The sequence below is a fragment of the Mastigoproctus giganteus genome, chromosome 10 (assembly GCF_048544385.1).
Source record: "Mastigoproctus giganteus isolate SK-2022 chromosome 10, ASM4854438v1, whole genome shotgun sequence".
Classification (NCBI taxonomy): domain Eukaryota; kingdom Metazoa; phylum Arthropoda; class Arachnida; order Uropygi; family Thelyphonidae; genus Mastigoproctus; species Mastigoproctus giganteus.
The window spans coordinates 157,938,089-157,950,252 of NC_143584.1; the positions used below are offsets into that span (position 1 = coordinate 157,938,089).

General features: G+C 34.1%; 1 protein-coding gene across 2 annotated transcripts in view; it reads right to left on the reverse strand.

Moving 5' to 3' along the window:
• LOC150079406 (kinesin heavy chain-like) overlaps positions 1–12,164 on the reverse strand; it is a 429,176-nt gene that overhangs the window by 317,008 nt on the left and 100,004 nt on the right. For both annotated transcript variants that reach the window (XM_090383638.1, XM_090383639.1), the window contains exons 4-6: positions 9,202–9,306; positions 8,897–8,945; positions 922–977 (exon numbers count right to left, since the gene is read on the reverse strand). In XM_090383638.1, coding sequence (XP_090239764.1) covers positions 922–977; positions 8,897–8,945; positions 9,202–9,306 — 210 coding nt within the window. The remainder of the gene's footprint in view (positions 1–921; positions 978–8,896; positions 8,946–9,201; positions 9,307–12,164) is intronic.

Consider the following 12,164-nt stretch of genomic DNA (forward strand, 5'->3'; position numbering starts at 1 on the left):
TAGATAAGAGGAATTGAAATTGAAAATGAAACTGACATTGAATAAGAAATTTTCACCAGACTTAGAACAGTATCAGAGCAGAAAAATATCGCAAAGAACTGATCTAGAGGTAACAAACAGGCTTTAACCAATACAAATATGAAATCCTCTTAAATCCTAGGTTAGACCAGCAAAAGCTCAAAATAAAGTGAAATGTGTTGATATTTCAGGCTGTTATTTTTAGGCTGATATTTCCACTTCACACTAATTTACCCAACTGTAGTAACATATACTATGCTGCCACTTTATTAGGTACACCTACCTAGTAGTGTGTTGGGCCTCCTTTAGCCTTCAAAACAGCCTGAATTCACCTAGGCATGGATTGAACAAGATGCTGAAAACATGCAGGAATGGAGTACCATGTAGACATGTGTGTCATGCAGTTCCTTGAGATTCCATGGAGGTGCAGGCCTGCAGCGAACAGCCCTTTCCAGCTTATCCCAAAGATGTTCAATAGACAAGTCCATTAGATCACTCCTTTTCCCCATTCTTGCTACGGTTTGTAACACTAAACTGATACTAGAAAGATTCTGCTGCATTTATCCCACAACTGTGGTCATGTGACTTGCAACGTTGTGGGACAAACCATTTTGTGCACAGCAGGGGTGTACCTAATAAAGTGGCAGCACAGTGCATATGCTTTTACAGTAACATGTATACATTTATCTAATAAATTTATATGCACTTCAGCTTTTCAGGCAAATAAAAGACAATTAGAATGAAGTTTTCCATCCTAGTTGAAAACAAAACAATTTAAAATGGTTAAACTTATCCCAGCCAACAAAATGTGGGTAGTTAATACAATCTGTTTTTTGATATTTTAATGCTTATTACAAGACAATATAACCAATTCAACATATAAAAGTTAATTACTTTACTTACTTTAACAAAAGGAACTCTGTTCTTATCTTCATGCACAGATAAATTTGTTTTGGTTACTACAAAAAAATTATAATAATAGCAGTAGTATCAGCATTATAAAAAACAGAACAACAAAATAAGCAACAAGATATGAATTTATTAAAATCCTCTTTATCTAAATGACTATTAGCATTAGTAACACATACAACACACCTGGTATCCTTCCTGATGTAGAAGAACATGCATTGAAGAAAATGAAGAATCAGAAAGCCCCGGGGAAAGATTGAAGTTACTGTACAGTTGTTAAAATTGGGAGGAACAAACATAACACAAAAACTGGCAAGCTTTTCACAAAATGCATTAGAAAAGGTGTGACTACTAAGGAGTGGAATAATGCAATCATAGTTTTGCTGCATAATAAGGAGATAAATCAGAAATTGGAAATTATAGACCAATTAGTTTGTTATCCCACATCTACAAGTTGTTTACAAGGGTCATTACTAACAGATTAGAAAGAATACTTGATGAGAATCAACCGAAAGAGCAAGCTGGCTTTAGGACAGGATTCTCAACTATGGATCACCTTCACGTAATGTCACAGCTAATGGAGAAAGCAAATGAATTTAAAACACCATTATGCCTGGCATTTGTGGATTATGAAAAGGCATTTGACTCCATACAGCATAAGGCAATGTTTCGGGCACTGGAAAGATAAGGCATTAGATACCCCATATATTATGATTTTGAAGAAAATATATGAGAATGCTACCTCCTTTATTAGACTAGACAAAGACAGTAGGAAATTTAAAATTGAGAAAAGAGTTCGAAAAGGAGACACAATATCTCCGAAGTTGTTTACTGCTGCCCTTGAGGAAGCTTTCAGAAGATTAGACTGGTTGCAGAAAGGAGTCATTGTGAATGGAGAGTACCTAAACCATTTACGATTTGCAGATGACATTGTGGTCATAAGCCACGATCCCAAAGAATTAGAAGAAAATCTTAATCAGTTATGCAGAGTTAGTAAGGATTTTGGACTAAAGATGAATATGGCTAAAACAAAAGTAATGATGAACAAGTATGCCACAGAAAGGGATATAATGATTGAAGGAGCAGTAATTGAAAAGGTGGAGTCATATACTTATATGGGACAAGTCATCGGCTGTGATAATGATAAATGGCTGGAAGTCAAGAGAAGAATAAAATTTGGATGGATAGCATTCAGGAAATATAGTCACATACTGAGGAGCAATATCCCAATTTGTCTGAAACTTAAAATAATGAACCAATGTATACTCTCCACCATGACTTATGGAAGTGAAACTTGGGCACTCACCAAAAAAGAATGGAAGAGAAGCTGAGAACTACACAGCGAAGAATGGAATGAATTATATTGGGAATCAGACTGTTAGATAAGAAGAGAAACATGGATTAGGCAGCAAACTCAAGTAAAGGACATTCTTATCAAAACTAAAGAACTAAAATGGTCTTGGGCAGGACACATAGCTCGAAGACATGATAACAGATTGACTAAGAAAATAACAGACTGGTACCAAGAGGGGCTAGAAGAAAACTTGAAAGACAACAACGGAGATGGACAGATGAAATTCATGAGTTTGTGGGTAGTAAATGGATGGCCATTGCACAAAACAGACGGAACTGGAAAGTTGCTGGAGAGGCCTTCATCCTACAGTGGATTGAAAATGGCTGATGATGATTAGGAAAATAATGACAATATTTTATACCATCATTGTTATGTTATTGAATAAAGTTAAATTTTCCCCTTTTTTCTCTGGATTAAACTTTAATTTAATATTATATAATATCCTGTGCTTGATATCACCACATTTGTCGTTTTTTTTTTCTTTTTTTTCTGATTTATTTCATTGGTTTTTGTTTTTTTAGTAGAAACGGAAATTATTAGTAGAGTTAGAAAAGGTGAAAATTTAGGAAATTTCTCCAAAGAGTTTAATGTTGGGAATTCAACTATTTATGGCATCAAGAAAAATTCCATTGCTATAACAGAATTTGTTACGATTATGGATAATGAAGGAGAAAGAAGACGATGTCGAATCTAGCAGGAAGAAGCTGATGTCGAAACCTGAAAATGCCGCTTTAGAGAGTGCACTTTATTTTTTCGTTTTCTTCAGAAGTGAAGTTTAGGTAAACCAGTGTCTGGCCCAATGTTGTGTGAAAAGACCTTGGATTTTAATCAAAAATTAGGTGGTGATGAAGATTTTAAGGCAAGCACAGGTTGGCTGAAAAACTTTAAACTGAGACACGGTATACATGAACTAGACATTCAAGTCAAGAAACTTTCTGCAGATCAGCAGCACTGTCCTTTAAAAGGTAAGTTTGCTTCATTTAAGCAAACTAAGAGAAAGAAAACATGTATAATGTTGATGAGATGGGCTTATGGAAAGCATTACTGAGAAAACCTAGCCACTAAAAGACAAATGCCTGCACCAAGTTTTAAGATGAGAAAATAGCAAGTTACAATTACTATGTGTGCAAATGTCATTGGGATGCACAGATTGTCAGTGCTTGTTATCACTAAGTCAAAAAAAACCAAAAGCATTTAAAAATCTTTCTAATATTCCTGTTTTGTATAAAAATCATAAAAATGCCTGGATAGATGTTCTGTTTTCTGAGATTAGTTATAATTTTGTTTTATTTAATTAATCTTAATTATCTAATTTAATCATAAGGTAAGGTTAAATTTATTAAATCAGTGCATCCCATGACATTTGCACACACAATAATTGTAACTCGCTGTTTTCTCATCTTAAAACTTGGTGCAGGCATTTTTCTTTAAATTTATTTAATCTTACCAGAAAAATTGTCTGGAAAATTTTCCAGTTAGATTATCTGGAAAATTTGGCTAACCAGAAGTGGTCTGACATCAATTATTCTGGATAACTGATGCCTACTGTACATAATATATGTGCAGAAATACCGGTACATGCATGCTTAGCTTTGAAATTTCACGCCCTTAATGAATTCACAAATCAGAACGTGAAAGTGGCCAGTAATTATATTTTATGTTTGTAATAGTTTTTTTTTATTTTTTTATTTTGAAAATAAAAGTATAAAAAGTTTTGTTCCATTGAAAATTACATGTGTAAAAAACACAACCTTTTTAAAATTTCTCATTAAAAAATAATTGCATATGACAATTAATACAATCAATCCATTAGAAAAAGTAAATGCACTGATACACTCCAAGAAGAAATAAATAAAAAAAAACTTTTTCAGAAATAAAAAATAAAGTTGTGAACCTGACAAAGGTAGTGATATCACTTCTGTAACAACAGTGGTAATGATTTCTCCTGGATTAAAATATTCCTAGGATAACATACCAATTGAATACCAACAAAAGGCAATTCATAATGAAAGCTATTTAGAAATAAATAATCAGTTTGAACATTCTGTTAACAGTGTGTGTGTGTGTGTGTGTGTGTGTGTGTGTGTGTGTGTGTGTGTGTGTGTGTGTGTGTGTGTGTGTGTGTGTGTGTGTGTGTGTGTGTATCCAGTGCTGAAAAAGAACAAACATGAGCAATAAATCAGTTATGGGCACAAATGAGACCGGGCTAGCCAGGTGGGTAAAGTGCCTGCCTGGCAACCCAAAGGTCGCGGGTTCGAATCCCGCCTCAGGCTTGGATTAAAGTACTGCAAAAACCTTGGGAGGTGCATTATGGCCACAGAAGCCATTGCGCCAACAACTACCAAAAAAAAAAAAAAAAAAAAGAGTATTCTTAACAAATGATATTTGATTCTGTTTTCATATACCATATATAGGAGGTGGAAATATCATCTCATATATAATAAGGAATAAATTACAGTTACCTCTAGCACAGAAACTTGATTATAGTATTTAGGGCTTTAAAAGAGTTAAATAAACTGAACACTGATGGCATCTTTAATCTTCCTTAGATGATGTATCCAAGGGAACTTATACATAAATTAAAACAAAACTGTAGAACGGATGTGCACCAAAGAGTAACTGACTGCTGGAAGACTTCCAGCAGTCAGTTATTCTTTCTCACCACCACAAGACTGACTAAGTCAGTCTTGTTTGTTTGTTTGTTTATTTGGTTTTTAGGAGCATTAGCAACTAAGGCCATATTGCTCCAGGGATATGCGGTGGTCATTCCCTGACCTTTCCGCATCCTCCATATTTAGTGGGTACGGGCTCGAACCCCAGTCTAATCAAGAAGCGTGTGCTACACACTGCTGCTCCTGCCCACTTGGCTACGGAGGTGCCAAGTCAGACTTGTGGTGGTGAGAAATTTAAAGGACTGGACAGATACTTAGAAGAAATCAGTAACTGAAGCGAGCAAAGATGACTTGGATTACTTATGTTTTTTTGTTTTTTTTTGCTGCTATTGATAATGATATATAAACTTGACTCCTTATATCATTTTGGCAATACAGTAAACCCCCGCTATTTGTGGTATCTGTATTCGCGGTCGCTGATTTAATATAAAATGAAACCTAAAAAAATGTGAATTTTAACGCACCGTGAATATTTTCCGCCATGAAAAACATGGGCATGGCTAAAATTATTTTTCCTGGTCAAAACAGCGCTCAGTGGGTGGGGGGAGAGGGGTGACAAAATCACGAGTGTGGATGTTTCTCGCTAATCCTTGTTCAGTATGTGTTATGCGCTTGCCATGGAAGGTTTCGTCGTTTGTTTTTAATTTATATGCTTATAAATTGAATAAATTTATCAATTTATAAATTGATATGCATAAAAAGTGATAAATCTACCGTTTTGCAGTGTAAAACAGACTTTCTCGAGTGTGTTAACCGAAGAAAGTAACTTTATTTGGACAAGTTCTTTCTAACCCGTACAAAAATATGGCTACGAATAACAAGGGAATGTGAAAATATCAAAGAAGGTGATGACATTGGCGAATAAAATTGAGTTATTAGACAAAATTTCTAATGGCGAAAGTGTCTCCTCAGTGGCAAAACATAAAATCAATGAGTCAACGGTACGATTAATCAAGAAATCTGAAGAAAAAATCCGCCGTAGTGTCCATGAAAATGCGCTAATTGCTTCAAAAATTTGCTCTGTAACTCGTGATGTTAAATTTAAAAAAATGGAAAAGGCTTTAAATCTGTGGATAGAAGACCAAACTCAAAATAAAATTCCGTTAAATTCACTCATCATTCGTGAAAAGGCAAAACTCCTTTATCAACACTTTAGCAAAACTGGTGATAGCACTGGTGGGATAAGTTTTTTAGCTAGCAAAGGCGCTGGTTTGAAATTTCTAATAAAATTACATTCAATATTAAATTGTTTCTTATTTTCATTTCGATGCCATATGCTTGCATTTCACTATGTACTGTCTATGTACATAGTCATATTATGAAGGTACATATAATACATACATACACAAAATTTTAGACTAGTTTTTCTTATATATTTCATATTTTGGAACGGAACCCTTTTATTACTATGGGAGCCATAACTCAGTATTCGCGTTTTTGGTATTCGCGGCATTTCTCAGGAATGTAACCCCTGAGAAACTGTACTACTGCTGAAGATTTTGCAGTTCCATTTCCATGTTATCAAATATCATTAGTAAACAAGTGCAAACAGAAGCTCATGGGCAGTCGGGCTCCAGAACTTATAATAATGGGGGGGGGGGGAAGAGAAACTGAGGAAATGGCACACTGGGATGATATTTATTCTTGCTTATTCAAGCAAGAATAAATACCCCACTGTCCAACACTGAACAACAAGCATATCGTGAAGCCTAAAAATTAAGGTAACTTCTAAGCTCCCAGCAGTTAAATTTCAAGAACTTGCTGTTTTCCCTCAACACATAAAAATGGAAAGCTATTTTGAAATAGCTTTCCATTTTTTGAAATATTGAGCAGGATATGATCCATGAAATATTCTCAGTGCTGAAAAGACAGGACTTTTTTTTTTATATACTAATTTGTCTAACAGAAAATTAGCAATAAAAAGATAGAAATAGATGCATCAAAGAAAAATTTACAATTCTTTGTGACAGCAATAGTGATGGTACTGGAAAGTTTTCACCTCTAGTGACAGTTAAGTTTTTCAAACCCTGATGCTTCAAAAATATTCCAGAAATGCATGGATGATACTATTCAGGAAAATTATTTTTCTGGATCAATGCCTGATACGTAATACTGTGTACCCAAACCTACAAACATGAAGGTAGTTTCCTTCCTTACAAATTATCAGTACATTGCAACTAGTGTAATTAGGGGTAAATTCATACATAAAGCAAATATAGGAGACCTGGGACAATACTTTACAATGAATATGAAATGTCTAAAGTAATAACTCTTTATCTGTATCTAGTAATTTAGTTGTCTTATATTTGCTTTCTTGGATATCACGCCAATTGATTTTAATATGTTTAATTGTAATCTTTCAATGTTCCTGCATAGCCTATAACAAATTGGCTTAGCAAGTACATTTCACTCCACTAGATGTGGGAATGAATCATACACCTACAAATATAAACTAAGCATTTTTCTTATAGAATTAATGTCTCCCCTAATTTTATATTTAAGATCGTATATCCACACAATGTCCTTTACTCAATATATATACTGCATCAGCATCTTTCAAACCTTTTCAGCCCCAAATCCATTTTTGGTTACTAGGTATACCAGCAGATCGCCAAAATAAAATATGTTTGTTTTATTGTTCTCAATAATAAAACATTATGGTTTACCAAACTATTTCTAACTGACCTTCAAAATATGCACTTCCAAGTTCTGAAATATGCAGATTTTGAAAGTAAAATTAGAAATCAGATTATCTGTACACAGTCCACTCAATACACAGTTTCTTATCTCAATTTCCAGAAATTGCTAGAGGTTAAAAAAAAATGTCTGTAACAACACATCTTTCAGAATCAGTATGATGGGTAAGCTTCTACCTTTTTCTATGCAATCCATTTGTTGCGCATATAATGAGCAGAGCACACTTTCTCATGGTCCCTCTGAGGGACCATGAGAAAGTGTCTGTAGACCACAGTTCACATGCCACTGTATTACACCAGAGATTTCTCTTACCATCAGACTAATCCCAAGCTACATACCTGAGGTTGTTCAGGAAACTAAAAGAAATGGGAGTAAAATGAGAGATATTTACAACAGTAGATAAATAACCAGATACAGATAACCTCTAAAAGGGTGATCAACAGAGGAATAATTTAGAAGAGTATAGGAATATGGTCATCAAATACAATGCATGTGTGTGTGTGTGTGTGTGTGTGTGTGTGTGTGTGTGTGTGTGTGTGTGTGTGTGTGTGTGTGTGTGTGTGTGTGTGTGTGTGTGTGTGTGTGTGTGTGTGTGTGTGTGTGTGTGTTAAACACCCAAGGCAACTAAAGCCAGGAGGTATCAGTATACTGTTTGTAATTGCATGTATTCTTTAGTCAGTGCATCTGCTTGCTGGATAAAAAAAACTTTTGAGTTGCTGGAAGATAAAACCAAGCAGCCTTTGTCCAAGACCAACTAATTTTAAATAACAGTCAAATGTTACTTTTTACAGTACTTACATTATGCCTCATGTGTCTGTGTTTTAAGTGATCACGTATATATGATATTTACTCACATTCAAGCCCATAAACTAATTGTGTGTTGGTAAAGGTTAACAGAATGTTTATGTTTCATTTAATATAATTATTTAATGTATAAATGTAAACTTTATGTCTTGATCCTTCTGGCAGATAGTAATAAGATCATATACTGATTTATATAATCTTATTACTGTTTGCAGGTTTCAATTTACCAAATTCATGCCAGTAAGAAAAATAATTCAAGAATGTTATACTGTCAAAATTAAACACAACTAATCCCCCCCCCACTTAAAATTTTAGAAATAACAAAGTTGTGAAAATTTCTCTCCTTTCAATTGCAAGCTATGGAGGTTTACTGTATAATCAACTAAAACATGTATATTAACATCTGAATATGTTTAGTGCAAAAGTATTTATGTAGGCTTACCATCTAGAAGATCTCTAATTTTGTCCAGGTAGATCTCAAAGTAGGACACCTAGAAAATATCATTAAATATAAATCACATCCTAGCACATGGCAACAATGAGCAGAACATATAATATTCTGCTTACAACTTTCAATATACTTTTGTATCAACTTTCAAAAACTATTTTTAATTTTTTGAAAGTTTTACAAATACTTTTGTATCAACTTTCAAAATACTTTTTAGTCTCTCAATACCCATCCAAAAAAAAGCTAATAAAATTAAGTATGATCTAAAATTATGATCATGAAGTAACAGGACTACTTACCTTAATATGAAATTCAATATTTTCATCCATAGAATATATATGGTTAAAAATATCATTAACGATTCGGGGAATGATGCCTTGATGTACTGAATCACCAAGCACACCCTGCATTTAAAGAAAACAAGAAATACTTTAGGCTGTTATTTTATTCAGTTTATTCATTACTATCATTTTTAATCCTTAGGCAATACAGCTACCTCAAAAACACTCACATGGAATTAATTTCAAGAATACTAAGTACAGATTACTAAGTGAAAAACTCTTAATTGCATATAAGTAGTGACTTAAAACTGTTAGTTTATTGGGTATCGCACCATGTCCCCAAACACTTTAGTTGTTAACACTGCCACACAGGTGAATCAGCCCCATACTCAACTACTAGACAATCCTGTTCTATTACAAAGATGTTTCAAACCCTAAGGGCTATACTAGACGAGCGCTTAAAGCATACCATTGGAAATTCCTTTGAATGCCCCATTTTACAGGAAGCATAGAGAAAATGCATGCAAACTAGATGGGTGTTCCAACGACACGTTGGATGACATTAGCTAGCATTCAATGCCTGCTGATGACATCAGAGGCATTGAAAGTACCAGTTACTTGCCATTTATATTGCCAGAGAAGAAATTCTCCCCATGCATGGGATGGTTGGCCTTCATCCTTCATTCATTTGTTTGTTATTATTTAGAGACTATTTTTGCACTGAGAAATTTATTTGTGAGGTGGAAAGGAGGCCTGTCTTGTACAACATGGCATTAAAGGATTGCCACAGAGGACTAACAAAGGGCTTTAATGAAATTTATTATGTGAGGGAAAGTATTAAATAATTTTAAAAAATCTTTTGATTGCCACATACATTTAATTCAAATTCATTATACACAGTTTCTTATTTTTCAGAATTTTAATTATCTACTAAATACTAATATTTAATTTTAAAAATAGGATAAATTTTATTGTAATTACATCTAGTATTTTGCCATGAAAGAGTGCTGACACTGTTGAAATATGTAGAAAAAGAATCCCTTATTGACACGCCTGAAGACTGCCCTCCAACTGCTGTCATTTCCATTGCCTCTTCCATCTCACAAGTTAATGTGTTGTCTTCAAAAACATATCCATCCCTTCTTCTCACAAAATTATGTAATAATTTTTTATTACACCGATAGCAGATATGAGGATTTAATAATATGCTAGAGTGAAAAATGTGCAACTTATTGCTCAGTATTCCAAACATGCATTCTACAAGTCACCTTGCTCAAGTTAATCTATAACTAAAAATTCTTTGCTCACATTTTTTGATGATTATGGTAGTATTAAATTTTCAGTCAGTCAAAATGCTTCGTCCCTTACAAAAACAAATGGCATTGCCAGCTCATTTTGTACCAGGAAGAGCTCTATTTAATTGCAAATTAAGTTGTTTCATTGGCAATCCTCTTTCAAAATTTGAATTTTTAAAAATGTTCAAATCACAACTGCATCCATAAGACCAACATCTATTGCAGTAAAACAGTAATTTGCATTGATTTCTGCATCACGGTATCAAATTTTGCAATTTTTTCACTAATTAACATTAAAAGTTTATCAAAACTCTATTGACATTCTGTAAAATAAAAAAAAAAATAAACTTCTCGTGAAACTTCCTTTGTGTTTCAAACATAACATAAAACTCCTGTTTTAGCCTATTTGAATTTACTGGATGAATCCACCATCATCGTTTTCTCTTTCTACTTGCAATTAACCATACACATAAATGAGCAATACAGTCAGCCCTCGTATAACACGTGTTTACACTACACGAATTCGATCATACATGATTTATAAACAGAGGAACGATATCTTATATAACACAAACCGAATTCGCTTATGCACGATTCGCCTTTGTGTTTATAAGAAATGGCAGTCGAACGCAGAATCATCCCAACCGAATGCAACACAATAGGAATGAACAGAAGATTCTGAAAATGTATTTATGTGTTTTATATCAGTGAAGGTGAAACACATTTCATCATAATAACGTAAAAACCAACACAATTCCAGCTATCGGTATAATCACAAATGCAATTAGATCGAGTTTACTACCAGTTTATAACAGATTCCACTAGCAGAAACGCAACTGGAAATTGTTTTTATTGTTTTATGGTAGTAACCCCTAGAAATGTGCTTTAGTAAAATGTGAAGTGTTAATAGTGTATCTCTGCCTTTACGGTGTTGTTTATTCAGTTGCTACATGCGCACAGCTTTGTTTATGTGTATCAAGCGTGCCTCCTCATTTTGTAATTGTGCTTTATTCCCTAAAAATGAGTAAAATACTTAAAAGGTGTGAAAAGGAAGTCCTGGTGAAGCACTGCAGATTCAGAGAGAAAAAGAAAAGCAATATCGATAAACAGAGGCGGACTGGGTCAAAAATTCTTACCCGGGAAAATTTGTAGTGGCCTCATACTAGTGTTTATGGCCAAAATCACATTGGCCTCAGGGGTTTCTCCGGTAAGGCTTATGGCCAGTCCGCCTCTGTCAATAGAGAAAATATATGAAATTGTGAAACGCTTTGAGCGAAATGAAAGACCATGTGATACTGCACGTGCTACAGACCTAAATGAGGCAACTCCGAGAATTACAAAGAATGCAGAGAAAATAAAAACAACTTTCATAGCAGGAACAACTCAAAGTGTAATTAAAATCCATTAGATTAAGACACAAAGAACTGGAAGAGATGGAATGGCTGTCATCTGTTTGGATAGAAAATCAAACAAAAAACAAGTTTGCTTAAGATAGAAGCAAAAGCATTAGCAATATTTTATTACGTAATAGTCGTAATAAAATACGTAAGTATTTTATTACGATTATTTATTGTGTTTTGTAATGTTTTGGTTTGTGTGTTCAATCTTGGGTGGCCCGGCACCTAACCCTATTTTTCCCATAGGGCCTGTTGTTTATATTGCACGAGGGTTTCTAGGAACACAACT